Source organism: Eumetopias jubatus, unplaced genomic scaffold (genome assembly GCF_037043125.1).
Source record: "Eumetopias jubatus isolate StellerSeaLion01/CBP00866 unplaced genomic scaffold, mEumJub1_p1.0 scaffold_9, whole genome shotgun sequence".
Lineage (NCBI taxonomy): Eukaryota > Metazoa > Chordata > Mammalia > Carnivora > Otariidae > Eumetopias > Eumetopias jubatus.
The window spans coordinates 932248-958225 of NW_028274815.1; the positions used below are offsets into that span (position 1 = coordinate 932248).

The window sequence follows — 25978 nt, forward strand, 5'->3', positions numbered from 1 at the left end:
TGAACGCACATCTTTTTCTCAGCCTCTGTCCCTGGAGGAAATCTTTCGATAATTCAACATGGTGAATGACAAGTGCTCTTAGACTTTTAGCTGTTTTCCTGAAGGTTAACCTTTTATATTTAACTATTAATTTAAAGAACTATTAATTAAATATTTAATTAATATATAACTTTGTCAAATGCCATCTTTGGAATTTGTCAGTGATCTTGTAAGTTTCTTCTTTTTCTGTTTCTGTGGTTGGTTGCCAGCCTCGGAGAGTCCTGGTACGCATGCCCCTGCGTGGGCTTTCCTCATGGTCCTGGCCTGAGGGTGCAGCTCCTGACACCTCACTAAGCATCCCGCCCCCTCCTCCCTTCCTCCTGGCCTGCAGGGTGACCGCCTAAGGCTGTTCAGGCAGCAGTCTGCATGCGGCACCTGGTGCTCCAGACGGACAGAAACACCAGCCTGCTCCACCCCTGAGACCCGCCTCCTCGGGCCTGGCGAGGGGCGCCCAAGTGAAGCAGGGCACCTTTAGACGCCGTTGACCGTGACTTGCACACACCAGGAGGCCACCTCTAGTTTGTCCAGAGGTGTCTGTCTGACTTTCCATTCTTCATCTGCTGAGAAGGCCTTTACCTGTGGACGTCCCCTCCTGGTCTGCACTTGCTGACAAACCCAGTTTGCTTTGCCGTGCGGCGGGGGTAGGAAGCCCGCCAGGCCCCAGCCCTCCGGGAGCCAGTGTGTGGGCCCCACTGGGTACTTCTGATAAAGTCGGTTTCCATGTATTGATGAGAACTCTGATACACGTTTTGCTGATTTTCAGCATTTCCTGGTCCAGACCAATAAATCTTCAAACAGTTACTATCTGAATCTTCCGAAAGGGGTGGTTATCATGCAAAGAGCTTTGGTAAAAGTAGGAACTAAAGGCTTTCTAAAGTTAGAAAAGTTGATTTGAACAAAATACTAATATTTTCAAGCTTTTAAAGAAAACCCTAATTTTCTTTTAAAAACATGTTTATTTAAATCCTGTAAAAGCTATTCAGAAACAATTACTCAGAATTCATACTTACTGTGTGTTAAATTAATGAAGCCGTGGCCAGATGGTTGCAGCTGTGCGGTCCCCACGTGGTCCGTCCAGGTGCATGTTCTGGGGGTTGTGGGCGAGTGAGCCATGGTCCTGCCACCACACCTGCGCCCGCTGCGCTCACACCCTCTGCCTGTGTTTCTGCTTTGCCCCACAGACCAGAACTGGCATTGCCTTGCTGCACCGCGAGGGGTCTGGAAGCACCTATGACGTCCGCCTGAAGCTGACAAAGGAGGTCCTCACGATCCAGAAACAAGACGTGGTCTGTGTCGGTGGGAGCAGTCACGGCACACATGTAAGTGCCCCGTGGCTCCGGGCTCTGCGTAGATGCGCCGGGGAGGCCCACTCGGGGAGGCCGGTTACGGCCTCAGGACTGTTTGCTCCCCTGTTATTTAAACATCCCCAGCTGCAAAACAAGACCAGGTTTCTGTCTCCCTGCCTTCCGTAATTTCCTCGTTGATGTGTTTTCCGGGAGGAGCTCTCCCCACACACCACGGTGTGCCGTGGGACACACTCTGTTGGAAGTGAAGACAGAACGTGAGAGTACTGTACTTGCCGAGGGCTTCCTCACATCTGAAACCACGAGCAGCAACAGACAGAGCGGGCACTCGCCCGCGTCAGGTGTCAGCTCTGCCCTGGTCTCCGGGACGTGAACGGCGCTTCCACGCTAAAGCTCCGTCCTTCTTTTGGCTTCAGTCACAGTGAACTTTCCTGAAGGGTAAGAAATGTACTGATCAGATACAGTAAAATATCGAGTAAAGATTAGGGAAAATAATTTTGGCCAGTTTTACATCAGTTTAGGTCAAACAGGACGACCGTAAGTGATAGAGGAAATATGCAGTATACTCTTTTAAAACCATAGTCGGTTTCCTGTTTTCCTTCTTGTGAGCTCAAATAATTGCAGGTATAAATATATAAATATATATATGTATATATTTCTATAGAATCAACATTTCACTGCTCTGTCCTTCAAGTATCCCTACCCAGGACCTACAAAAACTGATATTCAAGAAATCATGTAGCTGAAAATAAGTTGTTTGTGGTGTGTTTTTGAAAGTACCCCTGAAGCGTTCCCATTCCCCGGTTCACAGCTGGGTCTCGTAGAGCGTGGGCCCTGAAGACTGCTTACTTCATCATTTTCTGGGTCCTCATGACCTTCACCTTGGAAACAAAGTAAACAGGGCACTTGCTCCCCATGTCTAATCCCCAAATCGGTGTTTCCTCAGTAGGTGCAGGTGCTTGCAGAGTGTGACGTCTTTCCTGGGCAGGCCCGCTGCGGCCTCCCTCGCCCCCTGCAGAAGCAATGCTGGGCTCATGTGTGCGTCTTACACACGTGCGGCCCCTCCCACATGCATGGAGAACAGAAGTGCTCCTGTATTCCACGTGAACCCCCCGCCGTGTTGGCCCAGACCCATGTCTGCCCCTCTTGTGCCCTTTTTGGGTGTCTGGTCCCATTCTGGATGCTGCCTGTGGGTCCGGGACAGGTGAAGTCACCGCAACAGAGGGCAGAGGACAGCTGCTGCCCTTTCCTGCTACTATTCCCTGGGGCCCCCGGCAGGGTCGGAGGTCAAGGGTCACTAATCCCTCGTTCAACCTACTGTCCCCCCACTTGTTCTGAATACTCAGCAGCAGTGGGTTTGGGGAGAGCAGCGTTAGAGAAGAGTTTGTTACTGTTTTAAAAAATTATCCTTCTTCATAGTGAGTCCATAACCTGTAGAGAATCCCACACAGCTTATAGCAAAAAACATTCGATGTTTCTATGCTAAATTGTCCAGGAAAAGTAAATTACGTTGTTTTATTCAAACATCAGATTCTCTACCTAAGGTTAAGTTCTCCCTCCTAGGAGAAGTGAGTGTGTGTTCACACTTGCAGAGTTGTGTTTATAATTTCCAGTGATTCCTGGATGCCCACGAACAGCCCTGCTCTGAGGAGAGCCGCGGGGCACACGGACTTGTGTTCCACAGCAGCCGGTCCCCTTCCAGCGATCTCTGCCGGAACATGCATCCCTGGGTTGGATGGCTTCGGAGGCAATTTGGGGAGAGTTTTGTTTGCAGGAAGATATGATCCACTCCTGAGATCAGAACCTGAACCGGAACCCTGAATTCTGCAGTTGATAAGAATAACACCATCTTGCCATGAGAATTCATCATGTGTTGGAAGAACAAGAAGAACTCTTTTTAACAACGGTCACAACGGTTTTTAGAGTTCAAGTCAGAGCCCCTCTGGGGGGTCTTGGAGCAGCCGCTCCCTGCATTATAGTGTTGAGTGTGTCCAAGGTACCTGCACCAGGAACCTGGCTGAACATGATTGTTTTCCACTTAAAATTATTCTGAAGGGCAGGAGTGGAAGGTCTGATCAATCCACAGTGGATCAACAGAAGGAATGATGGAGCCTCATGCCTCGCTGAACCTGGAGTCTCTGTGTGGGTCCCAGGAGATGAAAATTGTCAGATTTGGTGCAACACATATTTACTGGGTATACAATATAGATATTAAATTCTAGCAGACATTGATTAGCTTATCAGTCGGACCCCAAGACTTGGATGCTAAACCTACCGTGAACAGTCATTGCTGGCGTGCATGATTCTGTCCCCACTGCCAGGACATTTCTGAGTGTATTCTATACCCTAATTCACCAAAAACCCATGGCATGGTTATGTAGCAGGTGCATCTTGACCCCCACGTCACAGGCGACAGGGTTTAGGGCACGGGGTCAGCTCCTGCGTGTGCACGCGCCAGTCACACAGCCCGAGCCCGAGAGTGCCCGCCCTGCTCGCCAGGCCCGACATCATGGTCCATGCTCGCGTCAACATCCGTGAGCTTTGTGATTCGGCACCGGCCCTGCGGATGCACCCAGAGGGAGCTCGGTTCTCTGGGAATGGACGGCAGAGTCTGCACAGAACTCCATTCCTCCAGCTGCATCCACTTTTTGGGCTGCCTGTTCCAGAAGACACTGCTGGGCAGTGAATTTGAACCTGCTGAAAAATAACCCAAGTGTCGGTTAAGGACAGGTGTTCTTCTCGTCACAAAAGAGAGAAGGCAAAACTAAATTTAGTGGATTTTTAAAATCTGCCAGGGCAGCACCGGAGTTTCAAATCTGCAAACTCCTATTTCATTTATATTTCAATCCATAGCAACAGGACATTTTGAATGTTGAAAATCTGAGGATTTTCTAATTATCTTCTAAAGAAAGTGTGTGCTTTGTTGGGGGAAAGAACTAGCTTTTTCTCATGTTTCAGAGTTTTTGTTTAGATTGTTTTATTTTTATAATCCTCACTGTACATGTGACACATTACATTTTCCTTAATTGTGAGTTTATGCTTGTGGTTTGAATTAATGTGGTGGGAACATGCACACAGAGACAACATCGTAATAAATCTGCGCTGTATTCACTACTTTTAGCGACAGTGAATGTACTTGAGAGGGTTCCGTGTCCTCGTTTCACTGTTTCAGACATGAAGGTTCAGGAGTCTCTGAGCTCAACTCCCAGTTAGTGGCAGAGGTCAGGCAGGATCTCAGTCACTCCTCTGCTCACATGGGGCCCAGGGGATGCACCCAGGAGCCCCGCAGGAGGACGAGCCAGCGGAACGGCCGCCGCAGAGGAGGAGGGCTGCCAACCTGGCGCGGACGGGGCGCTGGTGTCCGCCCGCACGCACAGCCTGGTTTGGCGTCTGCCTGACACCTTGGGAGGCAGTCCAGGGGCTGGGAGGGTACAGGACACCCCGACTCTCTCCCAGGAGAGTTCCAGGAAGTCACATCCTCACAAGCGGACTTGACGACCGGTGCAGACGTTGACCTAAAATGGCCAGGTTTGCATCGCAGGTGTTCACCGTGCCTCTAGACACGAGAGGTTATGGGAGTGGGGCAGGGGAGAAGACGACCCAGCGGACCTGCGAGCGGGGAGCGTCTTGAAGTAAAGATGAAAACCATGCGCGGAACCGGAATCTCCGTGTGTCGGACAAACAACACATTGGACACGAAAGTCGCAGTCTGGGAAACGCCTGAAGAACCCCATGTGAGCACAGATGGGAGACCCTGGGTCGGCGGGTGCTGAGCGCAGGCGAAGGGGGGACCCCTGGAAAGAGCAGCACCGCCACCGCCGCCGCGTGAGGCAGAACAGCCCTTCTCACTGGTGGATGAAAGGTGCGCGGCCCTGGCTGCAGGAGCCTGGAGATTCTGGGAGGAGAGGGCGAACCCTGCAGTCTCTCCTCTGCTTTGCTATCAGGTGCTTGCTCTCCCCTCTCCCCTCTGTGTGTGTTGGGGTGGCTTCACTCTTGTCTTCCTCGTGGGCAGGTTTTGTCTGGCGAGCGTCACAGATCTATATACCGACTGGGCATCTAGATTAGTTCCAGGACATTTTGGCTCCGCATTCTATGCTTCTCGTGTGCTGGCTTTTCAGCTTTTCCCCTATAAGTATGTTAGGTCGTGGCCCACACTCTGACGTTCCGGATATTTGTAGGTTGGCTTTGCCACACCCTGTAGACTTCACATCCAAGACCATGCCTGTTTCCACCTTCCCGCACGTATGTTTACATGCACCAGAAGATGCATTTTGGAATATTTATTTCCTAGGTCCTGGGTGTCACTTATCTTGGTAGAAAGAACAAAGAGTTGATCAGTTTTGAGCACAAAACCCATTCCCTAGAAACGGATCTGTGAAACTCTGTGAGGGGGCCACAGAGCGGCACGGATGGTCAGCTCAACTTACAGTGCCTTCCAGAAAAATTGTCAGCCCCCGCCTTTTTTGCTGAAAAAAAGGCTTAAAGTTTTTAAAAAGTTAAAAAGTTTTAGAAAAAGGAATAAGGAGCATGTAAATTAAGATGTGGAAGAACATCTAGTAGTAGAGTGATTGGCGGTTGCCTGGCTGTTCCTTCAGCGATTCCTACAGATTGTTCAGGTATATCACAACAAATGAACTTAATAAAATCATTTTCAAAAATTAGGTTTATTTCTTACATAACAAGTACTGTGAGGACTATTAACAAACTGATATTTTAGTTTGGAGTAAAGAATTAAACTTGTCTTAAACTTCCCGAGACAGATGGATTTGTCTCACCTGCTGGGGTGCTGATAAATTCTGTGCTCAGCTTACACAACTCCGTTGTTGTTGTTTGTGATAAAATAGACATTATTACCACCTTTATCCACCTAAGTTTATATCCTTTCTCTAGTTCCTTTTTGCATCCTTGTCTTTGCTCCATGAATCAGGAGTCGGTAAATGTCAAAACATAGTTTGGGATTAAATGATAAAACAATATTTTCTTTAGGACCTTATCTCTTATGTTTGTGAAAAACACGGCTGGATTGGGTTGGAAGTGAGTTTATTGAATAGTTACTTTAGATTCCAAACTTCATTCTCCAGAAGTCTCATTATACATTTGATTGAATTCATAATTCGTTCCTCCGGTAAGTGAGAGCAGCCCCCAGACACCGAAGGGAAGCATGTTTATGGGGCAGGTGCGTCTCGCCGGAGGAGGTCCTCCGCTCAGGAGCACGGACTCTGTAGAGTGTGCTCGATGAAGAACAATGGGCTGGTTGAATTAGAAAATGCCTTGTGATGACATTAGCATCTGCATATGTTCACAGAACCGCTTTGGAAACTTCTCCCAGGACTTTAAGTCAATGTGTCCATCTCTCGCTTGGCTGTGAGGTCCTGAGACATTGGGACCCGAAGGAGGGGCCTGAGCCAGGCCGCCCTGTGGACTGTTTCATCACCATGAACCAATTTTTACAAATCTTGTTTTGAAAAACAAAATTCTTAAAAATGACAATGCCACCATCATTCTAGAGCCCTAGTAGTTACGTGCTCTTCATTTGTGAGAACACGGACTGGCTGAACCTTCCTCCCGACGGTGAAATGCGAGATTCCTCCACGCTCCTTGAGGGAGTTGGAAGATTGGGAAGAAGAACTTTTCACTGAGAGACTCGCCATCCTGAGGTTTCTGTGAAACTTGGTGGTTTCCTGTAATTCCCTCGGCTGGCTCGTCTCTGTGGGCCCAGCTGCCCACACAGGGCAGGTCAGGTGCTCTCTCCCTGACAGTGCCCTCCTGCTGTGCCTTCTGCGGCATTACTCTGAGCGCACAGAGAGGGCTCTGGGGTCCCCTTCGTCCTGCTCCTATGGGGACAGCAACCCTGGTGTATGGGGCCCAGCCTGTGACCCCTCTAACCTCAGTTACCTCTAGGTATGGTCCCATGGGGATGGGACTTCGACATAGGGATTTGGGGAGACACAGTTCAGTCTGCGGCGACGTCCCATGGTAGGACACATAACCCTCATTTTCCAGATGCACAAATTCAGTTTTTGCAGAGGGTTATGTGACTGAGACACATTTGCTCGGAAAGGGAATTTTGACAGATTGCATCGAGCAAATATTTGAATAAATAGTACTCTGGCTTAATAACAGATAATTCCGTTCTGTTAACCAGGCATTAAAGGAGTTGATGACATAAAGTTTTCATCTTTCACCTGTTGGGAATTTGGGAATCTTAGTCCAGAGTTTTGGTGTGCGTTAACCCATTTTGCCACAGGTGATCCATTTTCTGATGTTTTCTTTGAATGATCCTCTTGAGATCTATGTGTGGATAAAATGACAGATTTATAATGTCATGTGACAAAGTCTGTCAAAACAGAAACACTCTTGTTTCTTTTCTCTGATGTATATTTGCTTGCTCTCAGTGAGGTTCAAATGCTTCTATTAATGGGAAAAGTTGAAAAACATTATTGAATATTTTGACAAATTCCCTATAGTAGAGATTGTTGATTAGTGTGACATTGGATGACCCAATTTTCCAGTCTTCTTTTGCCCATTTCCTGGGAAAGCCTGAGACGCATTCTCGTGTCACCCCAAATACAGTAGGAACTCGGCGCTTATGGAATGAGTGAGAGCATGAATAAATGATACCCCTCTGCTTTGTTCACTAGTTCACGCTCCCCGAGATGCTGGCTGACTTGGGAGTCCGCTCTGGGAGTTTGTGGAGGGAAGCTCCCCACACGCAGGAGCGTGTCTTCCCGCCATGGGATTTAAATCACCTCTGCTCCTGCTGCCCTTTGTGTGGGAGTCGGGGGGCGGGTTGCTGGTATTTCAGTACTTGGAAAGGACCCAGTAGGAGCCCCATGAGTCTGTCCCGGGCATGCACTGGGCCTGCTCCTCACCGTCACTCACTCGGGTGCGGCTGGAGACAAGGAGAAAATGCGAGCCATCGCCGTCAAGTCGCGTCCCCGAACTGTGATTGCATAAACAGTCAACAGCTGTGAATTTTCCAGCCACAGGGAAGCTCAAAATATAAAATTTTCTATTAAAGTGTTACCTAATGGATGCCTATATGAGCACTTTAAAGGAGCTGTATTTGTTCCAATTTTTGGTTTCTTTACTTTGAGCTTATGGTGAATTCATTCCCAAGAATGGAGTCACACCTGAGTCACATCTGAGACGCGCTGCAGACCCCGGTGTCCTCCTCGGCCAGACAGTTCCCACTGGTCCGTTGCTGGCGGCAAGCAGGCCTTGCTCTCGTGTGGAAGCCCCTCGGGGCCCTGCTGACCTCGGCTTGTCCCTGGTTGCCCTGCTCTGCAAGCACACTCTTGAGCACCATTCAGGCTGAAAGCATCTATGCTGTCACTCAGAAAGGAGGTAGTGCAAGTCATTCTTGATGTTCCCATGGAATCCTTCTGAGGCACAAACATGCTTGACCCTCTGCTTCCTCTGCCCCTGGGCCCGTTTCTCACCCTCAGCCACAGATCTGGTGCATCTGGTTTAGGATTGGTCACTTTAGACCAGCAGGATACGCACTGCTGATTTACTGGAGTGAGAGGTTTGGGGGCGTTGTTGGTTACGGGCACTGCTCGACTTCCAGCTTTTCATCACCACTGGCCCCGTGCTCAGAGGACAGGCAGATGCCCAGCACGCATGGTCAACACCGACTACTTAAAAATGGGCCTAAAAGTGGTTGGTCTGGGCAAGAGGGGCGGTGAGAGGGATCCAGGCTGGGGGTTGGTGGGAAGAACGGGTTTTGAAGGTGGGTTGAGTGTGGGTTGCTGCTTCTCTGGTCCCTTCCTGGGAGAGTGTGGGCCGTTTCTCACGGGCCTGTGGTCCTCTGACACGGAACGGGAAGGCAAGGCCAACGTGCAGGGATTGCCCGCGGATTTTAAATACGGCTGCAGTAGAGCCTGGTTTGTTGTTTGTTTGTTTTGCCTGTTTTTTTAATCAAGGCCTTTGTTCCTCTAGGTAATACCACAGACTGAGGATGTGAAATGGTGTCTTTGCTGAATTTAAGCAGTGTCTCCTTTGCAAATGTGTTTTAAACAGTTGCTTAAGTTTAAATTATGAATTTATATCTGCATTTTGCATTCGCTCTCTGATCATGCATTTTAACCTAAATTTGCTTTGTTTTCTAAAATTTTTTAAAGCACAGAACTGTTACGCTTCGCAGAGAGCCGGTTGGCGGCTTGGGCCTGAGTATAAAGGTATGAACGCATTCTTCCGTGTGACGTTCTTTCTGTGTGGGGGTCTGTGCAGACCCTGACCCCCCTCTCTGCCTGTCTTCCAGGGAGGCGCCGAGCACAGGGTCCCTGCCGTCATATCGAGGATATTCAGAGGCCACGCAGGTAATGCGGCCAGGATGTCCCAAGTACGCCTTGCGGCAGTTTGTGAGATAACATGTGTTTGAAAATGATGGAAATCAGTTGCTGTTCATTTACTTCATCGTTTAGCTGACATTTTATTTTTGCCTCATCTCTTCTCCCCCTGACACGAATGTGCCTAGTGCATTTCCACTAATGCTGCAAGCCCTTAAGAGAGGTACCGATTCCCTGTGTGGCCCATGGGAGCAGTGCCCTGGGGACACATGCCGAGGCTGGGACACTGGGTGTTTGCAGCGGGGTGACAGCAGAGGAGACCTGCCCCCACTGCTGGCCGTCAGCGGTGCCCCTGGAGGTCTGTGGTGAAAATCGCATCCTGCCCTCCAGGAGCAGTTCGGCAGGGAGGCCGGGATGGCTGGACCGCTGGGGCCTCGGGAGGGATGGTCACACCACAGCTGCCGCTGACTGAGGTCACTGTGTGCAGAAGCGGAAAAGGGACGTGGGACTTCTGGTCACCTCCAGTGTTGGGGGTTGTTGTTCATAAGCTGGGAGATCTTTCTAATAAGATCACTTTAATGGATGGCACAGACCAGCTCGGCTTCTTAGTGGGACCCCTACCCTGTCTGTAGGAGCCTGGTCCCTGCAGCTCAGGGACCACGTCCCCTGCCTGGTGTGGGAGCCAGGGGATGCGCAGCCGGTGTGCAGGGGAACTGACTCCTGTCCCCGAGCCGGGGTTGGACAGGACGTGGGAAGGGGCCGTTTCGGGTCCCTGACCCTGAAAACAGGGGTAAGGGTGTGGTGACCCACCGCGGACTGGTAGCCCACACGTTAGAATCGTTCCTGTGTGGGTGAAGAGTGGAGAATAAGCTCACGCTTTTACTCAGTACACTCATACGGTTCACCCCATCTGGCCAGACCACAGCCCGAGGTCAGAGCACACGGCAGCCCAGCGATTGCTGGGAGAGGTGGTGCAGGCCTGGGACCCCACGCTGCGTGCTCTGGAAGTGTGCGTGCACAGGGGCGGTGGTGACGGATCAGTGGCTGGAGTTCTGTTTACGAGGAGTGTGAATTTCTGCACACCAACTTTGACTCACTGGTGCAGAGAAGAAAGATTTGAATCACCACATTTGCATCTGCAGAAAGACTCATTTTCACCAAAAGGACATTGAGGAATCTGCTCAACAATACACATTTTTCCCCTTGTTGAACAAAGTTGCAAACCAGCCTTTGAAGTTTGCAGCAGATGGGATTCTGTTTACTCAGAGACTGAAGCAAATGAGCCTGTAAAGGCACCACGCTCCTCCTGGCCGGGCAGTGGGGCCTCCAAGGAGACCAGGTTATGAGGCGAAGCCAGAGCATGAGACTCCTGAGTCTGCTCTTCCTGGTGACATAAAAGAGTTTCAGTTTTGTAAGAAAATACAGTTTTACTAAAACTATAAATGGCAGAACAGAGCCGCACTGGTCTCTGCATCAAATGGTCATTCTTGTTGACATTTTTAAAGCATCTCCAAACAAACCTTCCACGGCACTGAAGTGTTTCTCTTGTCCATACCCGAGGATCTCTGTGGGGCTGAGATGCTTTGCAGAACACAGTTCTCCAGTGCCTTTAAAGCGAGAATCGGCCAGGTGGAAAGAAATCAGTTCGTTCCTGAATTAGGGTGTCTGGTTACTTCTGCGCCATGGGACCCAGCTGCTTGGCTGGCTGGTAATTGAAGGAGGCTGGCTCAGAGGTATTTGTTTCTGTAATCTTGTGAACATTCACAGTTATTTTGCATTAGTGGGGTTTTTGACTTATGGATATGAATGTAAGTGTCAGAAAAGAACAACAACAAGGAAGTAAGATTAACCAGCAGATAAAAAGCAGAAAGGGATTTCATGCTTAATTTGGAGAGAAGACCTCCTCTATCTGTGGAGCGATGAACGGGTCACTGTGGCCACGTGTGGACAGCTCCTTTGAGAAACCAAGCTGCAGTTTTAAGAAAGACACCAAGTCACCCGAATGCATCTCATCCGCTGTGAGCTGGGGGCTCCCTGGGGGACCTGGGACCCAGTGGATTCCCAGACTTCTTACCAGTCCTGGAGCCAGAACACACTGAGGTTTCCCTCTTGAGCCGAGATTTCCGCCTGCGCTGGTGGGAGTTTCACGAGGGATGCAAGCCCAGCTGGTCTCAGAACAGAGCTGTCCTGTCTTCTCAGGCTGCCTCTGTCTCTAGTGTTGGTGGCCTGCAAGCTGAGAGCCAGGGCCCTGTCCCCACCCCGTGGCCACCTATCCCTCTGCTCCATCGGCCCCACCAGCTCAGGCCACTCTTGGATGCGATGGCTGGTGTCCCCCACCCTGCTGCTGCCAGGGTCTGCCTGCCATCCAGAACCCTCGCTTCCCTTTTCCACCGACTGCATGTTCCACACCCTAAGCGCTTTGAGAGTCAGCATAAACTGCTCAGTGACCTGGGAGCTTGAGAGACCGGGGGCTTGGCCTGGTGTAGTTCACCTCTTCTGAGTACGGCACAGGGTGGGTGTCTCATGGGCAGGGAGGCTCTGGCTGCTGTGAATCCATGCAGAGTTGCCATTGCATCTGGTGCCTGGTGCAAGCGGTGTGGGGCCTCCATGTGCCGGAGCCCCAGGGACACAGCGTGGCCGCCATCACATGTCATCAAAGACTGGTACCCAGTCCAGCAACTTGATGAGTCATGATTTGCTCATGGAGACCAGAGACTCCGGGTGAGCAGTGGGAAGTGGGGATACTGACTGCCCCTGGGGAGATGGCCAGCACCCTCCATAGCTTGGATACCCTCCCTGTCCCCAGAATAAAGGCCTAGATGTTGAGGGATTCTCTGCAGCTTCAGTCTCTTACCATGGGAACGTGACATCTACCTGGCTTTGCATTCAGGAACCAGGGGGCTATAAACTGGAAGGTCAAAGGGGAAATTGGGTTGTCCACTCATTCATCTGCGAATTTTGTGCAACCGTATTCAACAGATAACCTCTTTGGAAGAGGCACTGTTCTGGGCATTCAGTGGTGAGACTGCCATCACAGACAATTGGAGAAGGTGGTGACCACCACTGTTTACGAGACTAAACCGTGTGGGGGTGGACGTGAGGGGGATTGTGTGACGTGGTCAGGGGAAGTCGGCCCTCGGCAGGAGCATTCTGCACACACACAAGAGGACGCACAGCAGCTGGGGGCAGGGAGAAGCCAGGGGCCAGGCTTTCAGGGCTCCGAAGCCCCTGCAAGGAGCCTGGGTTGTATCTGTGAGTGAGAGCGTGGTTTGAGGACTTCCCAAACGTGGGGTGGTAAGATCTGTTTTCCATTAACAAGCAATCACCAGGCTGTGATAGGAAGTGGCCGCGCTAGCGGCTTGGGGATGTGGACACCGGCCACCAGACTCTCCTGTGCTTTGAAGGGGGCCCCCAGGCGCGGTTTTACTGAGACACCACAGGACTCCTGCTGGAGTCCCTGAATGTTTACCTTCAGCTGCATCCAGTGGCATTTGGTAAAATGACACAGTGGGTATTGGTCAGGTGAATGCTGGAAATGAGGGTGAGGGTGGGGATCCGCACTCTGTGGCAGGTGCAGGCTTACTGGGTCCGGTTACCTGTGTGAGGCTCAGGGCAATAAGTAGGAGAAGCATCTGAGTTCATGGGTGATGTCCCAAGGACGCAATGTCCACGGAGAACAGGAGCAGCTGACCACCTGGGCTGTGAAAGGAGTGGGGGCCTGAGCGGGCTGCAGAGGCACAGAGGGAGGCCACGGGCTGGGCTCTGATTCTTCCGCAACAGTTTTTCCACCTCCAGCAAGCACCTGAAGTCCCTCCAGGGCTTGCACGCAGGACACAGCCAGAGGTTCTGCCAGCATGCTTCAGGTACTGTCCCTCCCCGGCTCCATGGAGAGCCCCCAGCCAACCCCAGTGCACCGTGGCCTCGAGCCAGGCTGAGGCATGCGCCTCCAGTTAGGTACCCATACCTAATATAACATAAATTTAAGCTAATGCTTTCTGTGCCCAGGCACGAATTCTAGGACCTTTTAGGACCCTATTGGCTAGGGACTCTTGTGGCCACCCTATTGTACAGTGAGAACACTGAGGCACAGATACACGGCAGAGATGGTCCTCAGACACACGGCCAGCAAACAGCAAAACCGGCCCGTCTCTGAGGTCCTCGTTAAGTATTGCCCTGGTAAGTTAGCATCATGAAAATCTGGATTTACGTTCAGGTAGGGGTGTGTTTGGCTGCGAAGTAACCTAAATGTACAGCAGTCTAAAGGAATGCGGATCTGTTGTTCTCACTCAACGAGAAGTCAGCTGTCCAGGCCCCAGCTTCTCCCTGTCCTTCCCCGGAGCCATCCTTAGCAACTAGGGCTTCTTCTCGAGCTACCTGTTTCACGTTTGCAAAATGGCACCTGCATTTTAAGATGTAGGGCAGAAGAGAAATGGGGGAGGCCACCCCTAGGAAGGGGCATCTTTTCATTCAAAAAGGCCTTCAAGCATCTTTTCCACCTCAGTAACTGGAACTGGACCTCAAATCCACCCCCAGAAAGGCCGAGGGAATGAGCATGCCCCATGTTGTTGGGACAGCTCTTTCCAGCCTGGGTTTAGGGCAGGGCAGGACCTCCTTTCACTAGGAGGAGACCCACCCTCTGCCGAAACAGTACAAGCAGATGCGCCTGTCATGGGAGAGGTGGCTTGGGGGGCCTGGGCAAGCATGGGGGGCCCTCACTTGCACTTTGTCAGCAACTGTGCCTTCAGCAGCTTCATTTCCTTGGAGACAAAGGATCTCATGTGTCCATTAGCTCTGCTTTTCAAAACCTCGACTAATCCTTATTTTGGGGCACACCATTGGATGCTTTTTCTTAATACTTACGACCAGTTCTTCACGTTGTGATGACAAAGTCTCTGCTTGGCCCTTACCTTTTCTAGCTGTGTCCCACTTTCTCGTGCTGCTTCTCTTTTGTTCTTCTGTTAATTAAGCTCGTGACTGGCTTCCCAACCTGTGTGCTTGCTTCTGTGCCACGCATGGAAGTGGCACCTGCCAGGGAGCCCTTTCTTGCTGGTGCACGAGGTCTGGGAGCCAGGGGCACAAGGACGTGGTGACAAGTAGAGAAGCAGGTGTGGCAGCTGTCGGAACGTTTACGTAGTGAGCTGGAAAACACTTCCTTTTACAGGCTCCAAGTTTACACTGAAATTTTTCCTAATTTACTGTATTTTATGCATAAATTTCCTAAAATATGTGGTTTTAACTAAATGAGTTTTTACTCCATTTCTTAATAATTAATGAACCATAAATGGTTACCAACTAGAAAAAAAAAACCTCAGAAATAATGTAGTAAAATTATCCTTACTAAAACTAGAAAACTCCAGCATTTCATACCAGTCCACCCTCTGGATATAGCAGAGACTAGTCAGTGAGCACTTGTTCCTCCAGGCTCTTGTTTATTTCAGTGTCTCCCAAATATGCATCTGAGATGATGCTGCATTTACTTTGTGAAGAAATGTCTAAAATGTATACAGGAAATGCCTATATACTTGTGGGCTTTGTTTTTTTTTAATAATACGAAGGAATATAGGGGTCAAAGGAAATAGTGAAGAACTTAGACCCAGGACACGTAGGGCCCAGTGCCACCTTTCTGCCCATCTGCGTATGGTCCCCCTCTGTCTGGTCCCTCCACCCCTCTCTTCCAACTTTCTCTATCTCCTAAATACATACTGGATGCCTGTTTCCTTTCCAGTCCCCAGGGACACGGAGACAGGATGCACAGGACCTTTGCCTGGAGGAGAACCGCAGACCAGTCCCTGAATGCATGCAAGTTGCCGTGTTTGTGTGAATGTGCGTGTGCACATGTGGATGCCTACATCGGAGCCTGTCCTATGTATCATGTGTACACTGTATGTGTGAGCGTGGACAGAACATGTACATAACCAACAAGAGATTAAGCGTCATAGGTGAAGGTTAATTACCTCTTAAGGTGTGTAGAGCAGATGTGCTGTTGCCAGTAAACAGGATAAGCTGCCCTCAGGTCTGTCTGAGGATGTAATTAAATTTCACGACCCTGGGGCTTTGTGGGTGGTGGACTTTGGATGGCCTTTCAGAAGAGCCAGCCCTGGAGCCTTGAAGCGTATTCCTGAGGAGCTCACTTGTCCTGGTTGGGCTTCACTTTCCTTGCTGTGAAGTCATCAGTGTGGAGATCTTGCCTGTCTCTGGAAGTCAAGCTTCTCTCAGCGGGCACACTGAGATTTCACACGGCAGCGGGAAGCTGGACCAGCTGGGTCCTTGGGTGACCACTGAGGCCGTGGGGGGCATCACAGCCCCCCTGGGTGGGTGCTGTGACTGGGCCTTCACTCCCTCTTCTCTTCAGGTGGGTGCCACAGCTCTGGGGAGCTACACTCTGACCAGCGGCCTCTGCCTCCACAATGCTGATGGTCAGGGCCCCTCACTGGTTTCTCAGAATCCAGGGGTGCACAGAGCTTGTTCCTGGCATCCCCACCTCGTGCAGCTCAAGCGGATCCTGTTGATTCTGCCAGTGAGGAGAGTGGTATTTAGTAGGTGGGGAAGTCTTTCTAGGTCTTGGCAACACCTGGGAGGCGAGAGGGGCCCCACAGAACTTGCTCAGTGCATGTGGCATTCCCCTCACAGCCTAGTGAAGAGGCGCACCGTGCTGTGTTGTGTGCCTTGAGCCCAGCCAGCCCACTGTGTGGGATGAGATCGGTCTCAGACATGAGCTCCCTGCTTCCACCAGGTGTTGAGTGTACCTGCCCAGGCCCACCTGCTGAGGATTCGCAAGTGCAGGCTCATCAGGGTGGCTCCCGGGGTGCTGGCAATGTGATCACCCCGAGTCTCACTTAAAGCCCTGAAGTGGCCAAGGCAGTAGGATTTGGCCCCTTCCATAAAGGTTACTACAAAGATGTCAACAGAGCCTTTCAATGTGGCGCTCACACTGAGAACACACGTGTGTTGCGTGTGTCCACATCCTTTGAACTTAATACTTAACGCTCTGTGTGGCAGCTCTAGAAATTTCCCGTGAACCTCTCCACTCAGAAAACCGTAAATGCTCAGGTGGACATCCAGCCCTTCGAGTGTTGCTGGCCATGGTCACCCGCTGACCCACAGGTCTCCTGAGGCGCACGCCCACCTGCAGAAGCTCCACCTTGCCTGGCTTCCCTGCACCCTCTCGGGATGCGGACCCCCCCGCTTGCCTCCAGTGCTCTGTCACAAACAGGGTCCCCATGAAGGGCGTGTCTTGAGTCACACACGTACCTTCTTAATGATATTTACGTTTTTAAAAAGCAAAAGGAACATCGTAAGCTTCTCTGATTCAGTTGTTGATCGCAGAAACTTCTGGACATGCCCCAGTCTCTGGCCTTCAAGGGGCCGAGCTCCGCAGTTGCAGCATTGTCCTTATCAGACCTCCTCCAGTGTCTGAGCCGTGTGGGGTGCATCTGTGCGTCTCCTGGACTCCTGATTTCTATTTTACTTTTTAAAAAATTATTTATTAGAGAGAAAGTGAGCATGAGCAGGGGGAGGGGCAGAGGGAGAGAGAGAGAGAATCTCAAGCAGACTCCCCACTGAGAGAGTAGGCCGACATGGGCTTGATCTCAAAACCCTGAGATCATGACCTGAGCTGAAATCAAGAGTGAGATGCTTAACCCACTGAGCCACCGAGGCACCCCTCTGTTTTGCTTTAGTATTCTCACTTGTATTTAGCATCTTGCTGCCATGAACATGTCATCACAATATAGGACTGGTGATTGATTTATTTCATGTCCATGATATTTCATCAATTTAACAAATGCATGTTACAGCTTTTCCCGTCTGACCCCTGTTCCATTTGACAGAACTCCTGTATGTGTAGCCCATGTTGAGGTCTTTGCAACCCCTGCCGTCTTGCGTGCCCTGGTAAGTGCACAACAGGTATGAGGAGAGCAGAGGGCCAGCCTCAGGGAGTGGATGGAAGGGTCTGAGCTGCCTTTTTGTGGACTTGAACATTTCACAGCACAGCGTCCTTGGGATGTCGCTGCTCAGACCTGGGGACCTGTGTCCTGGGTTCTGGTGTTGCTGCCCGCAGAGCTCCTCACCTTCCTGTCTGTTCAGTAGAAGAGTGTAGAATGTAGAAGGTACAATGCGGCTAGACATGCAGGCCCGTGCCCACACAGATAGAGGAGTCCCTTCCCCTAACTCTTCCTGGGGGTCTGTGAATCTTGGTAGACTCCTTCTCTTTGAGATGGGTTAACCTGGACCTGACTGGATTTGTGTAGATGTAGCCTGAGAAAGTCCTCTCACCTTGGGGTGGGTGAGTGTGGAACTGGATTTAGCCAAACCTACCTCCCCCTGCTTCTGTAACAAACCACGTTCTACTCTTCATCTCCAGTGAGCAGGCTGTACGAGGGAGAGGGTCCCGGGGTCCAGTCGCGGGCCTCGTTAGAGCTGGAGCAAATTGAATGAAGAGTATTTCAACATTCCTTCTTCTTTATTGTAGACGAATCAATGAAAGGCATGTTTTTACAGCCATCAAAATAAACAACTTGAAACAGACAATAAAAAAGAACTTCAGCGCTGAAGAGAAAGGCTGAAACTTCAGACGTGCTGGTGGATCCCAGGCTCTGAAGGATGGGTGGAACATGACTCCTGTGTGGGGAGAGTCTTCATCTTCAGCAGCCCATGGCAGAGAGCTCGACCGAAGCAGAGCAGGGGACTGGAGGCTGCCGGCACTCCTGCTTCTGAAGGTCACTGCATGTGAAGATCAAGGGAAGCAGGTTTGCACCAAGGACCCAGTCGGCTGGGCTGCAGCACGTGACCCAGCGCGTCCCCCGGTGCATCCCCCAGCGTGTCCCCCATGGCACTGTCTGCCCCAGAGGCACCGGCCTGGGACCTGCTTGGCCATCACTCCTTACATTCTGCCAATTCCATTGACTGCGTCAGCTTCCGCTGCTAAGGGCCGTCTTAGAAGATGCAGATACATTTTTATTTACTTCAAAATCTCTGAAATCCCTTAAATTACTTCAAGAACTTAGGTGTTCCCATTGTCAAAAGCACATCTCCCCGGGGCTCCTAGGAAGGAGGGGAGAGGTCCTCTGTGAACACTTTCGTGGACTGACGTTCAGCCATTGCAGCCCTTGCAGCCCTTGCAGGCCTTCGAGGCAGGTGCACTCAGTCTCCCTTGTGCCCATGGAATAATGGCGTCTGGGAGAGTCTACACAGTGAACAAGGGTGCTATTTTGGAAATGAGCTCAGTGTGGTGCACAGACACTGCCAAGCGCTGCTGGGACTGCGCTCAGACCCGAGGACCGTAGCTCTGTGGGGCCCATCTTCTGACTGGCTACTGCAGACACCACCGGTTTGCCTCTACCTGATGTGAAATATCAGGTGAAACACGTATGACCACAACATGAGGTCACCGCGCACATGGCTCACGGACTTGCATGCGCTTGGACCAGGCATCTTGTGGGGCTCAGGGTGTGGAACTGAGGTTGGTGATCATGAGCTTTTAGGGCTTCCTTGGTGAGCATCAGGGTTGGTGCGTGTCCCATACCTGCAGAGATGGTGGAGACTGTGTGGGTGGTGGCCTCTCCCTCTGCATCTCACCTGCCTCACAGCATTGGGAGGATACGTAAGCAAGGCTGCCCTTGAAGTCCGGGCTGAACATGGTGCCAAGAATCACGTGGAGCCCCAGTGCTGATGTGAGCCTGTGCTTTAGGCAGAATTGCCGAGAATGGGGGATGTCCTGGATGTGGGCTTGTTTTCAGAAAGTTAGACCAAGACCACAGAAGATGATGAATCTCTCTCTGATAATTCTGGTTTTGCAGAGCCTTGGGTGGGTTCTTCTTGAGATATCAGTCTCAAAAAGGTATCAAATGACTGATTATTTTTAACAGATCCCTAACACTATCACATTTTTGTTATTGCTTAATTTTAATAGAAAAAACTTTTACTTTTGTCCTTTTCTTTCTCACAAAAGCAAAGACAAGAATATTTGTTTAAGTACCTGAGCAGAGGTCAGTCTCAAAAACCATAGGTCCGCTCTGCAAAGGAGCAGTGACTTGAGGTGGGCGGTGCACGGCAGGGACGGGGCCATAGACTGTAGGGAAGGGCAGGGGCTGTGCAGCATCTTCAGGGAGGCCTGACCGCAAACTGGCCACCGCCTGAGGCTTTTCCTTGGTCAGCGTCCTGCGGAAAGGAGCAAGACAGAGACCCCTGAGAGCTGGCAGAGGGCTTCCTGTGCAAGCACTGCCACATGTTGCACAGAGAGGAAGTCAGTTTGATCACACCGTGAGACTATGGCCCCAGGAAGAGTCAAGCGGATGGCTCAGTTATAAGGCTGATCCCCACAGCCAGAGAGGGGCTGGTTCTACCGCCAGGGAGGGGCTGGTCCCATGGCTGGAGAGTGGGTGGTCCTATGGCCAGAGAGCTGAGAACTGGGGGTTCGGACGGGTCAGGTGGGGCTGGGAGTCAGTGGGTTCTAGGCGCAGACATGTCAAAGAGATAGATCATATATACACTTGAAACAATTACATGTCCATATACAAATATGTGAATATTTATTGAGTAGATTTGTGTAATTTTGCAAATAAGAACCTCATTATTCAAACTTAAGACTTTGTATCTGAATGTCTGGAAACAAAAAAAAATATTTTTTCAGATAGTGTTGAACTTGTCACTGCCTGAGTTCACTGTTCATATAGATGAAATTTTCCCAGAAAGACTCGGGATAAGTGTCCTTCACTGACATTGACTGAATGACAAGTATGTGTAGGTCACTAAGGGAGGGTTTGAGAGGGGTAGCCCAGCTCTGAAGGATGCACGATAGCAGTGAAATTAAGTCCCTTCCTGTGACGTGGTGTCTAGGGCCTCACACCGTGACCCATGACCACCTGTCCTTAGCACTCCCTCCCTTGCCCGTCTGGTCTCACCCCGTTCCACACGACTGAGCCTGGTGTGGACCCCCCTTGTTTCTGTTCAGCTTCAGGGCAGAACTGTGTCTGTGTTCTAGGTTTTTCCGAGGTCCTGCACGATTAAATCCTGCACCTGGGGTTCACCAGACCATCTGGACCTCTCGTGCATGTCAGAGCTATATGTGGATGTGGGTGCTACTGTGCATAATTTTACAAAATATTTGTACAGTCAGTAGTCAGTAATCCTTCTGTTGCCTTGTGTGGATTTTCACCTGATAGACTTGGAGCCCCTTCCACCAGCATTGTCCTGTTCCCTGCCCCCAGCTCAGAGCTGGACAGGGTTCGGAAAACAGAAAGTGTGGGGAGAGCGGAGAGAGACGGGTCACACTGCCGGGTCATGCGGGCTTTCTGGGCAAAGTTGCCGTGTAAATGAGAACATTGCTAATTACCTAAATTCAGTACCATTACATTTAGTCAAATAAAGGCTGTACTGTATTTTCAAAAAAGTTTAATATTTGTCAATGACCAGAAATAATATAACAGTTAGCATTAAATGCATTCAGGGAACATGGAGAATTGCAGTGTTAAAAGAATAGCTTATTATTTGGTCTCCAATATTTAACCAAAGACTAAAAAATTGAAACAAATTCATAGGAAGGTGGGAGGTCGAGATGCTTTGCATTTTGGGCAGATGTGCTCATCTACTGGAAGCCGCTGTCCCCGCCTCTGAGGACTGGAGGGGCAGTGGGGACGGTGCCGTGAGCCTCTGTTGGGCTCCCCAGGGCATGTCCCCATCTGTGTTCTTCACACCGTCTCCGTAATTACAACTGTCTGTGTAAATTTGTTCCCGAGAAAGTGCGGAAATGCTGAACAGCTTTTGGGATTCCTGTTCCATTGTCTGTGCCGACTTAATGAAAACCGGGAATCAGACTTTACACATAAGGTGGTGAAATTCTTCATGAGGAGGAGGTGACATTCGTGTTCCATATTAAACAACACTTACATGTCTGCGAAGTAACTCTCTTAATGTGCTTAAGATTGGCTGGCTGTTCAGCTTGATGGGTGGGGTGCCTGCTGCTTGGCTGCTGACATTTTCCCACACCTACACAGGCCCATGCACCTGCGTGTGCACCCATGCAGTCCACACATCCATGCACGCCCAAGTGCACTCACATTTGAATGCCCCATGCACACTGACACAGTGCTCACACGCACATGTTCACACATATTCACCAATTTGAGTGCACACACGCTCACCCACACACATGTATGACACATTCTCACCCATACATGCATGTGTGCATACACTCATGGGCACACACATTCCCCACACATGTGCACACTCATGCATGCATGTTCCCATGCACACATTCACCCACAGACTTGCACACATGCATGTTCCCACTCATGCATGCGCATGTGCCCACACACAAGCCATTCCAGTTGCTGCTGACACTAAGCTTGGACAAGCGCCCTAACAAAGCATGACGTCCCTGAATGTTCCTTAACACCTGTATCCCTTTTGCAACCCTGCAGCTGACCAGACAGGGATGTTGTTCGTAGGAGATGCCGTGCTGCAGGTCAGTATTGCAAACGTTAGCCCTTGGCTCTGTTGTTTACTTTACACTTCTAGTGACCAATATCATCCTCAAACTTTTCAATTTGTTGTCTTTTCAGGTTAATGGCATTAATGTAGAAGATGCAACCCATGAAGAAGTGGTGAGTGTGCCTCATTTTGTAACTTTTGTTCTGCTTGTTGTATATTCTTTTGCTGTGATTACTTTTCTCTGTAAATCATATTTCACTGAGTTTATTTGTGAACTGGAAAGAACGCTAGAAAAGACTAAGCAGGTGCCGTGCTGGAGGCCCTGTGAGATGCCCGTGTGTGGGGAGGTGCATCATGGACACTACGACGGGCCTTCACAGGCTGTGCAGAGGGGGTGGCACCGCTCCCATTCTAACCGGGAGGACTGAGCGTCGGGCAGTGCGGACGCTGCCTGGCCGGTGGTGAGACGTGTCTGTCAGGTGTCCCCTTGCTGGTTTGCTCTCACACGCTCGTGTGTAACGTGGGCAGACACCCTGCAGGATGTCTCGTGATGCACACGCCTGGTGATACCTGGGACGAGGGCTCATAAGCATGCGTTTGCCCTGGACTTCCTTCTGTGGAGAAGGACTCTGTCCAGGTCAGGTCAGACCGCAGGACACAAGGAAGGACGGAATAGACACACTGCGGGATGCTGGGCACAGAGAAGCTCTGATGTCCGTGCACAGGGTGTGGCTGACGCCAGGACAGCACCAAGGAGCGGTGGGGTCAAGGTCGTGCACAGGGTGTGGCTGACGCCAGGACAGCACCAAGGAGCGGTGGGGTCAAGGTCGTGCACAGGGTGTGGCTGACGCCAGGACAGCACCAAGGAGCGGTGGGGTCAAGGTCGTGCACAGGGTGTGGCTGACGCCAGGACAGCACCAAGGAGCGGTGGGGTCAAGGCCGTGCACAGGGTGTGGCTGACGCCAGGACAGAACCAAGGAGCGGTGGGGTCAAGGCCGTGCACAGGGTGTGGCTGACGCCAGGACAGCACCAAGGAGCGGTGGGGTCAAGGCCGTGCACAGGGTGTGGCTGACGCCAGGACAGCACCAAGGAGCGGTGGGGTCAAGGCCGTGCACAGGGTGTGGCTGACGCCAGGACAGCACCAAGGAGCGGTGGGGTCAAGGCCGTGCACAGGGTGTGGCTGACGCCAGGACAGCACCAAGGAGCAGTGGGGTCAAGGCCGTGCACAGGGTGTGGCTGACGCCAGGACAGCACCAAGGAGCGGTGGGGTCAAGGCCATGGGTGCTGTCAATGAAGGAGGGTGACGTCGATGAGGGAGGACGACGGGGACAGCCACGGGGGCAGCTCGATGCAGCAGTGGCACCTGGGAGGGCGGGGGCGAGACCGGGAGGAACGACTGGTCCCTGAGGCACTGGTGCGGACGCCTCTCAGAGGGAATTTATTCTGAGGATTACAGGGTTCCCGGCACACTTTCAGTCTGTGAACATCCCCTGAAGGGTCGGCGTGTGGACATCCCTGCCTCAGGGTTTGTTTTTCCAGGAAACCAACCATTAGCTCCAGGTGAGGGCAGACAGCCGCTTTGCTGGAAATTCCCCCGAGATGAAGCACACTGAGCTTCCAGGACACCTGCTCACAGTCCGTCTTGTTTGCTCGCCCGCAAAGAACCCGTATGCACCCCCACCTCTTCCTGTGGGGCCCATGCACGGCCCCCTATCTGCACCGGGCCTGGAGAAGGCACTCGCAGTCGGCATAAACACGTACTGGCTCTCGAGGGATGCACAGTTTGGGGTGTATGTGCACGTGCATGGAGTGTTTCCAATTGTCCATGTTCTAAGCTGCACGTCTGTGTTTTCTCTGCAGCTTTGCTTTCTTAGGGTGAAGGAAGACATGACTCAGAGGGCCCCGTGCACCCTGCCCCAGCCCAGAGAAAGCACACAGTGTTCACCCAAAGGCTCATCCTTGAGTGAATGATGGGCAAACCTTGTAAACAGAGCTATTCCAGTATTTGGTACAAATATACCTTTAAATCAAATTATTAAATGATATGTCTAGATTCTTATGTGACAGAACAGATGTGGTTTTAGCACTACTACTGAGACAGATTCCATTTTTCAGATTCATAAAGTTCATAAAAATATTAAGTTTGTGAAGGCTTCATAAATCACATAGCCTCACACCCTCATTTTTCAGAGTAAATCTTAGCTTCAGTTAATTCTAAAAGGAAGAATGTCAGCGCTGCTTGAACACAAAGGATCCACAAAATGAATCTTCCTCATGCACATACTGTCCCAAGCTTCAGAATAGTTTTGCTACATGACAGGGACAGAAATCTGCTTATTTCCATGTAATACATATGTGAGGATAAGCCTACAGCTTCCCTCTGTTTAGTACACTCGGGTTTTTCTCCACATTGGTATCTGCTGTTAGAGTAGCCGCAACAGGGAGCAGACAGTCCGTGGGCAAGTTTGTGTCTTGGGCAAATTCTAAGACACGTCACCCGAGACAAAGGAAAGTCACTGAGTCTGACGTGCACGGGGAGGAGCAGGGCCCGGGGCAGGTCTGCAGGTGGGGCTCACGGGCGGGCTAGGCTGAGTGGGCTGGGCTGACAGGACCTCAGAGTGGCCCACCTGACGGATTTCATTTTCCCTGCAGTATGGTCAGAACTTTTAAAAAGACCTTTCAGATATGAGAGCATCATGGTAGAAAGTTACTTCTAGTCTGATGTAGCAGACTGAGTTCTTTTTTTTTTTTAGATTTTATTTATTTATTTGGCAGAGAGATAGAAAGAGAGAACAAGTAGGCAGAGCGGCAGGCAGTGGGAGAGGGAGAAGCCGACTTCCCGCCGAGCAGGGAGCCCGATGCGGGGCTCGATCCCAGGACCCTGGGACCATGACCTGAGCCGAAGGGAGTCGCTTAACGACTGAGCCACCCAGGTGGCCCGCAGACTGAGTTCTTAGGTACTATGAACACATTGGTGAGAACGGCCCTGATCAGTAAAAATTCATGAGCCTCCTAGTTGAGTCAAAATCAGTCCTTTTTCACGTTTCCATATCCATCCGGCCTCAGTAAGGCCTCAGGGGAGAAATAAAATCAGTCACGTGTGTTAAACACAGAACAGAAGATGGTGTGGAGCTCAGAGCAGCTGTGTGTCCCAGGCTGTGCCCACCCACAGGAGCACCACCACTCACCCGGTCCCTCTCCACGGTTCACTCCATCTGTTAGAAGGGGGGCTTGCTCAAGATGTCCATGGACAGATGAATGGATAAAGAGGTGGTATATATACACGATGGAATATTATGCAGCCATCAAAAGGAATGAGATCTTGCCATTTGCAACGACGTGGATGGAACTGGAGGGTGTTATGCTGAGTGAAATAAGTCAGTCAGAGAAAGACATGTCATATGACCTCACTGATACGAGGAATTCTTCATCTCAGGAAACAAACTGAGGGTTGCTGGAGTGGTGGGGGGTGGGAGGGATGGGGTGGCTGGGTGATAGGCATTGGGGAGGGTATGTGCTATGGTGAGCGCTGTGAATTGTGCAAGACTGTTGAATCGCAGATCTGTACTTCTGAAACAAATAATGCAATATATGTTAAGAATAAAAAAAGAAGAAGATAGCAGAAGAGGAAGAATGAAGGGGAGTAAGTTGGAGGGGGAGATGAACCATGAGAGACGATGGACTCTGAGAAACAAACGGAGGGTTCTAGAGGGGAGGGGGTAGGGGGATGGGTTAGCCTGGTGATGGGTATTGAGGAGGGCACGTCCTGCGTGGAGCACTGGGTGTTATGCACAAACAATGAATCATGGAACACTACATCAAGAACTAATGATGTAATGTATGGTGATTAGCATAACAATAAAAAGAAGGGGGCTCGCTTTCCCCAGGCCATTCTCACTTGACAAATATTTATGG

General features: G+C 50.8%; 1 protein-coding gene across 1 annotated transcript in view; it reads left to right on the forward strand.

Annotated features, from left to right (window-relative positions):
* Positions 1-25978, forward strand: part of SNTG2 (syntrophin gamma 2) — a 339157-nt gene that overhangs the window by 168364 nt on the left and 144815 nt on the right. The window contains exons 12-16 of the mRNA XM_088026250.1: positions 1221-1358; positions 9467-9523; positions 9607-9664; positions 22054-22097; positions 22195-22236. Coding sequence (XP_087882376.1) covers positions 1221-1358; positions 9467-9523; positions 9607-9664; positions 22054-22097; positions 22195-22236 — 339 coding nt within the window. The remainder of the gene's footprint in view (positions 1-1220; positions 1359-9466; positions 9524-9606; positions 9665-22053; positions 22098-22194; positions 22237-25978) is intronic.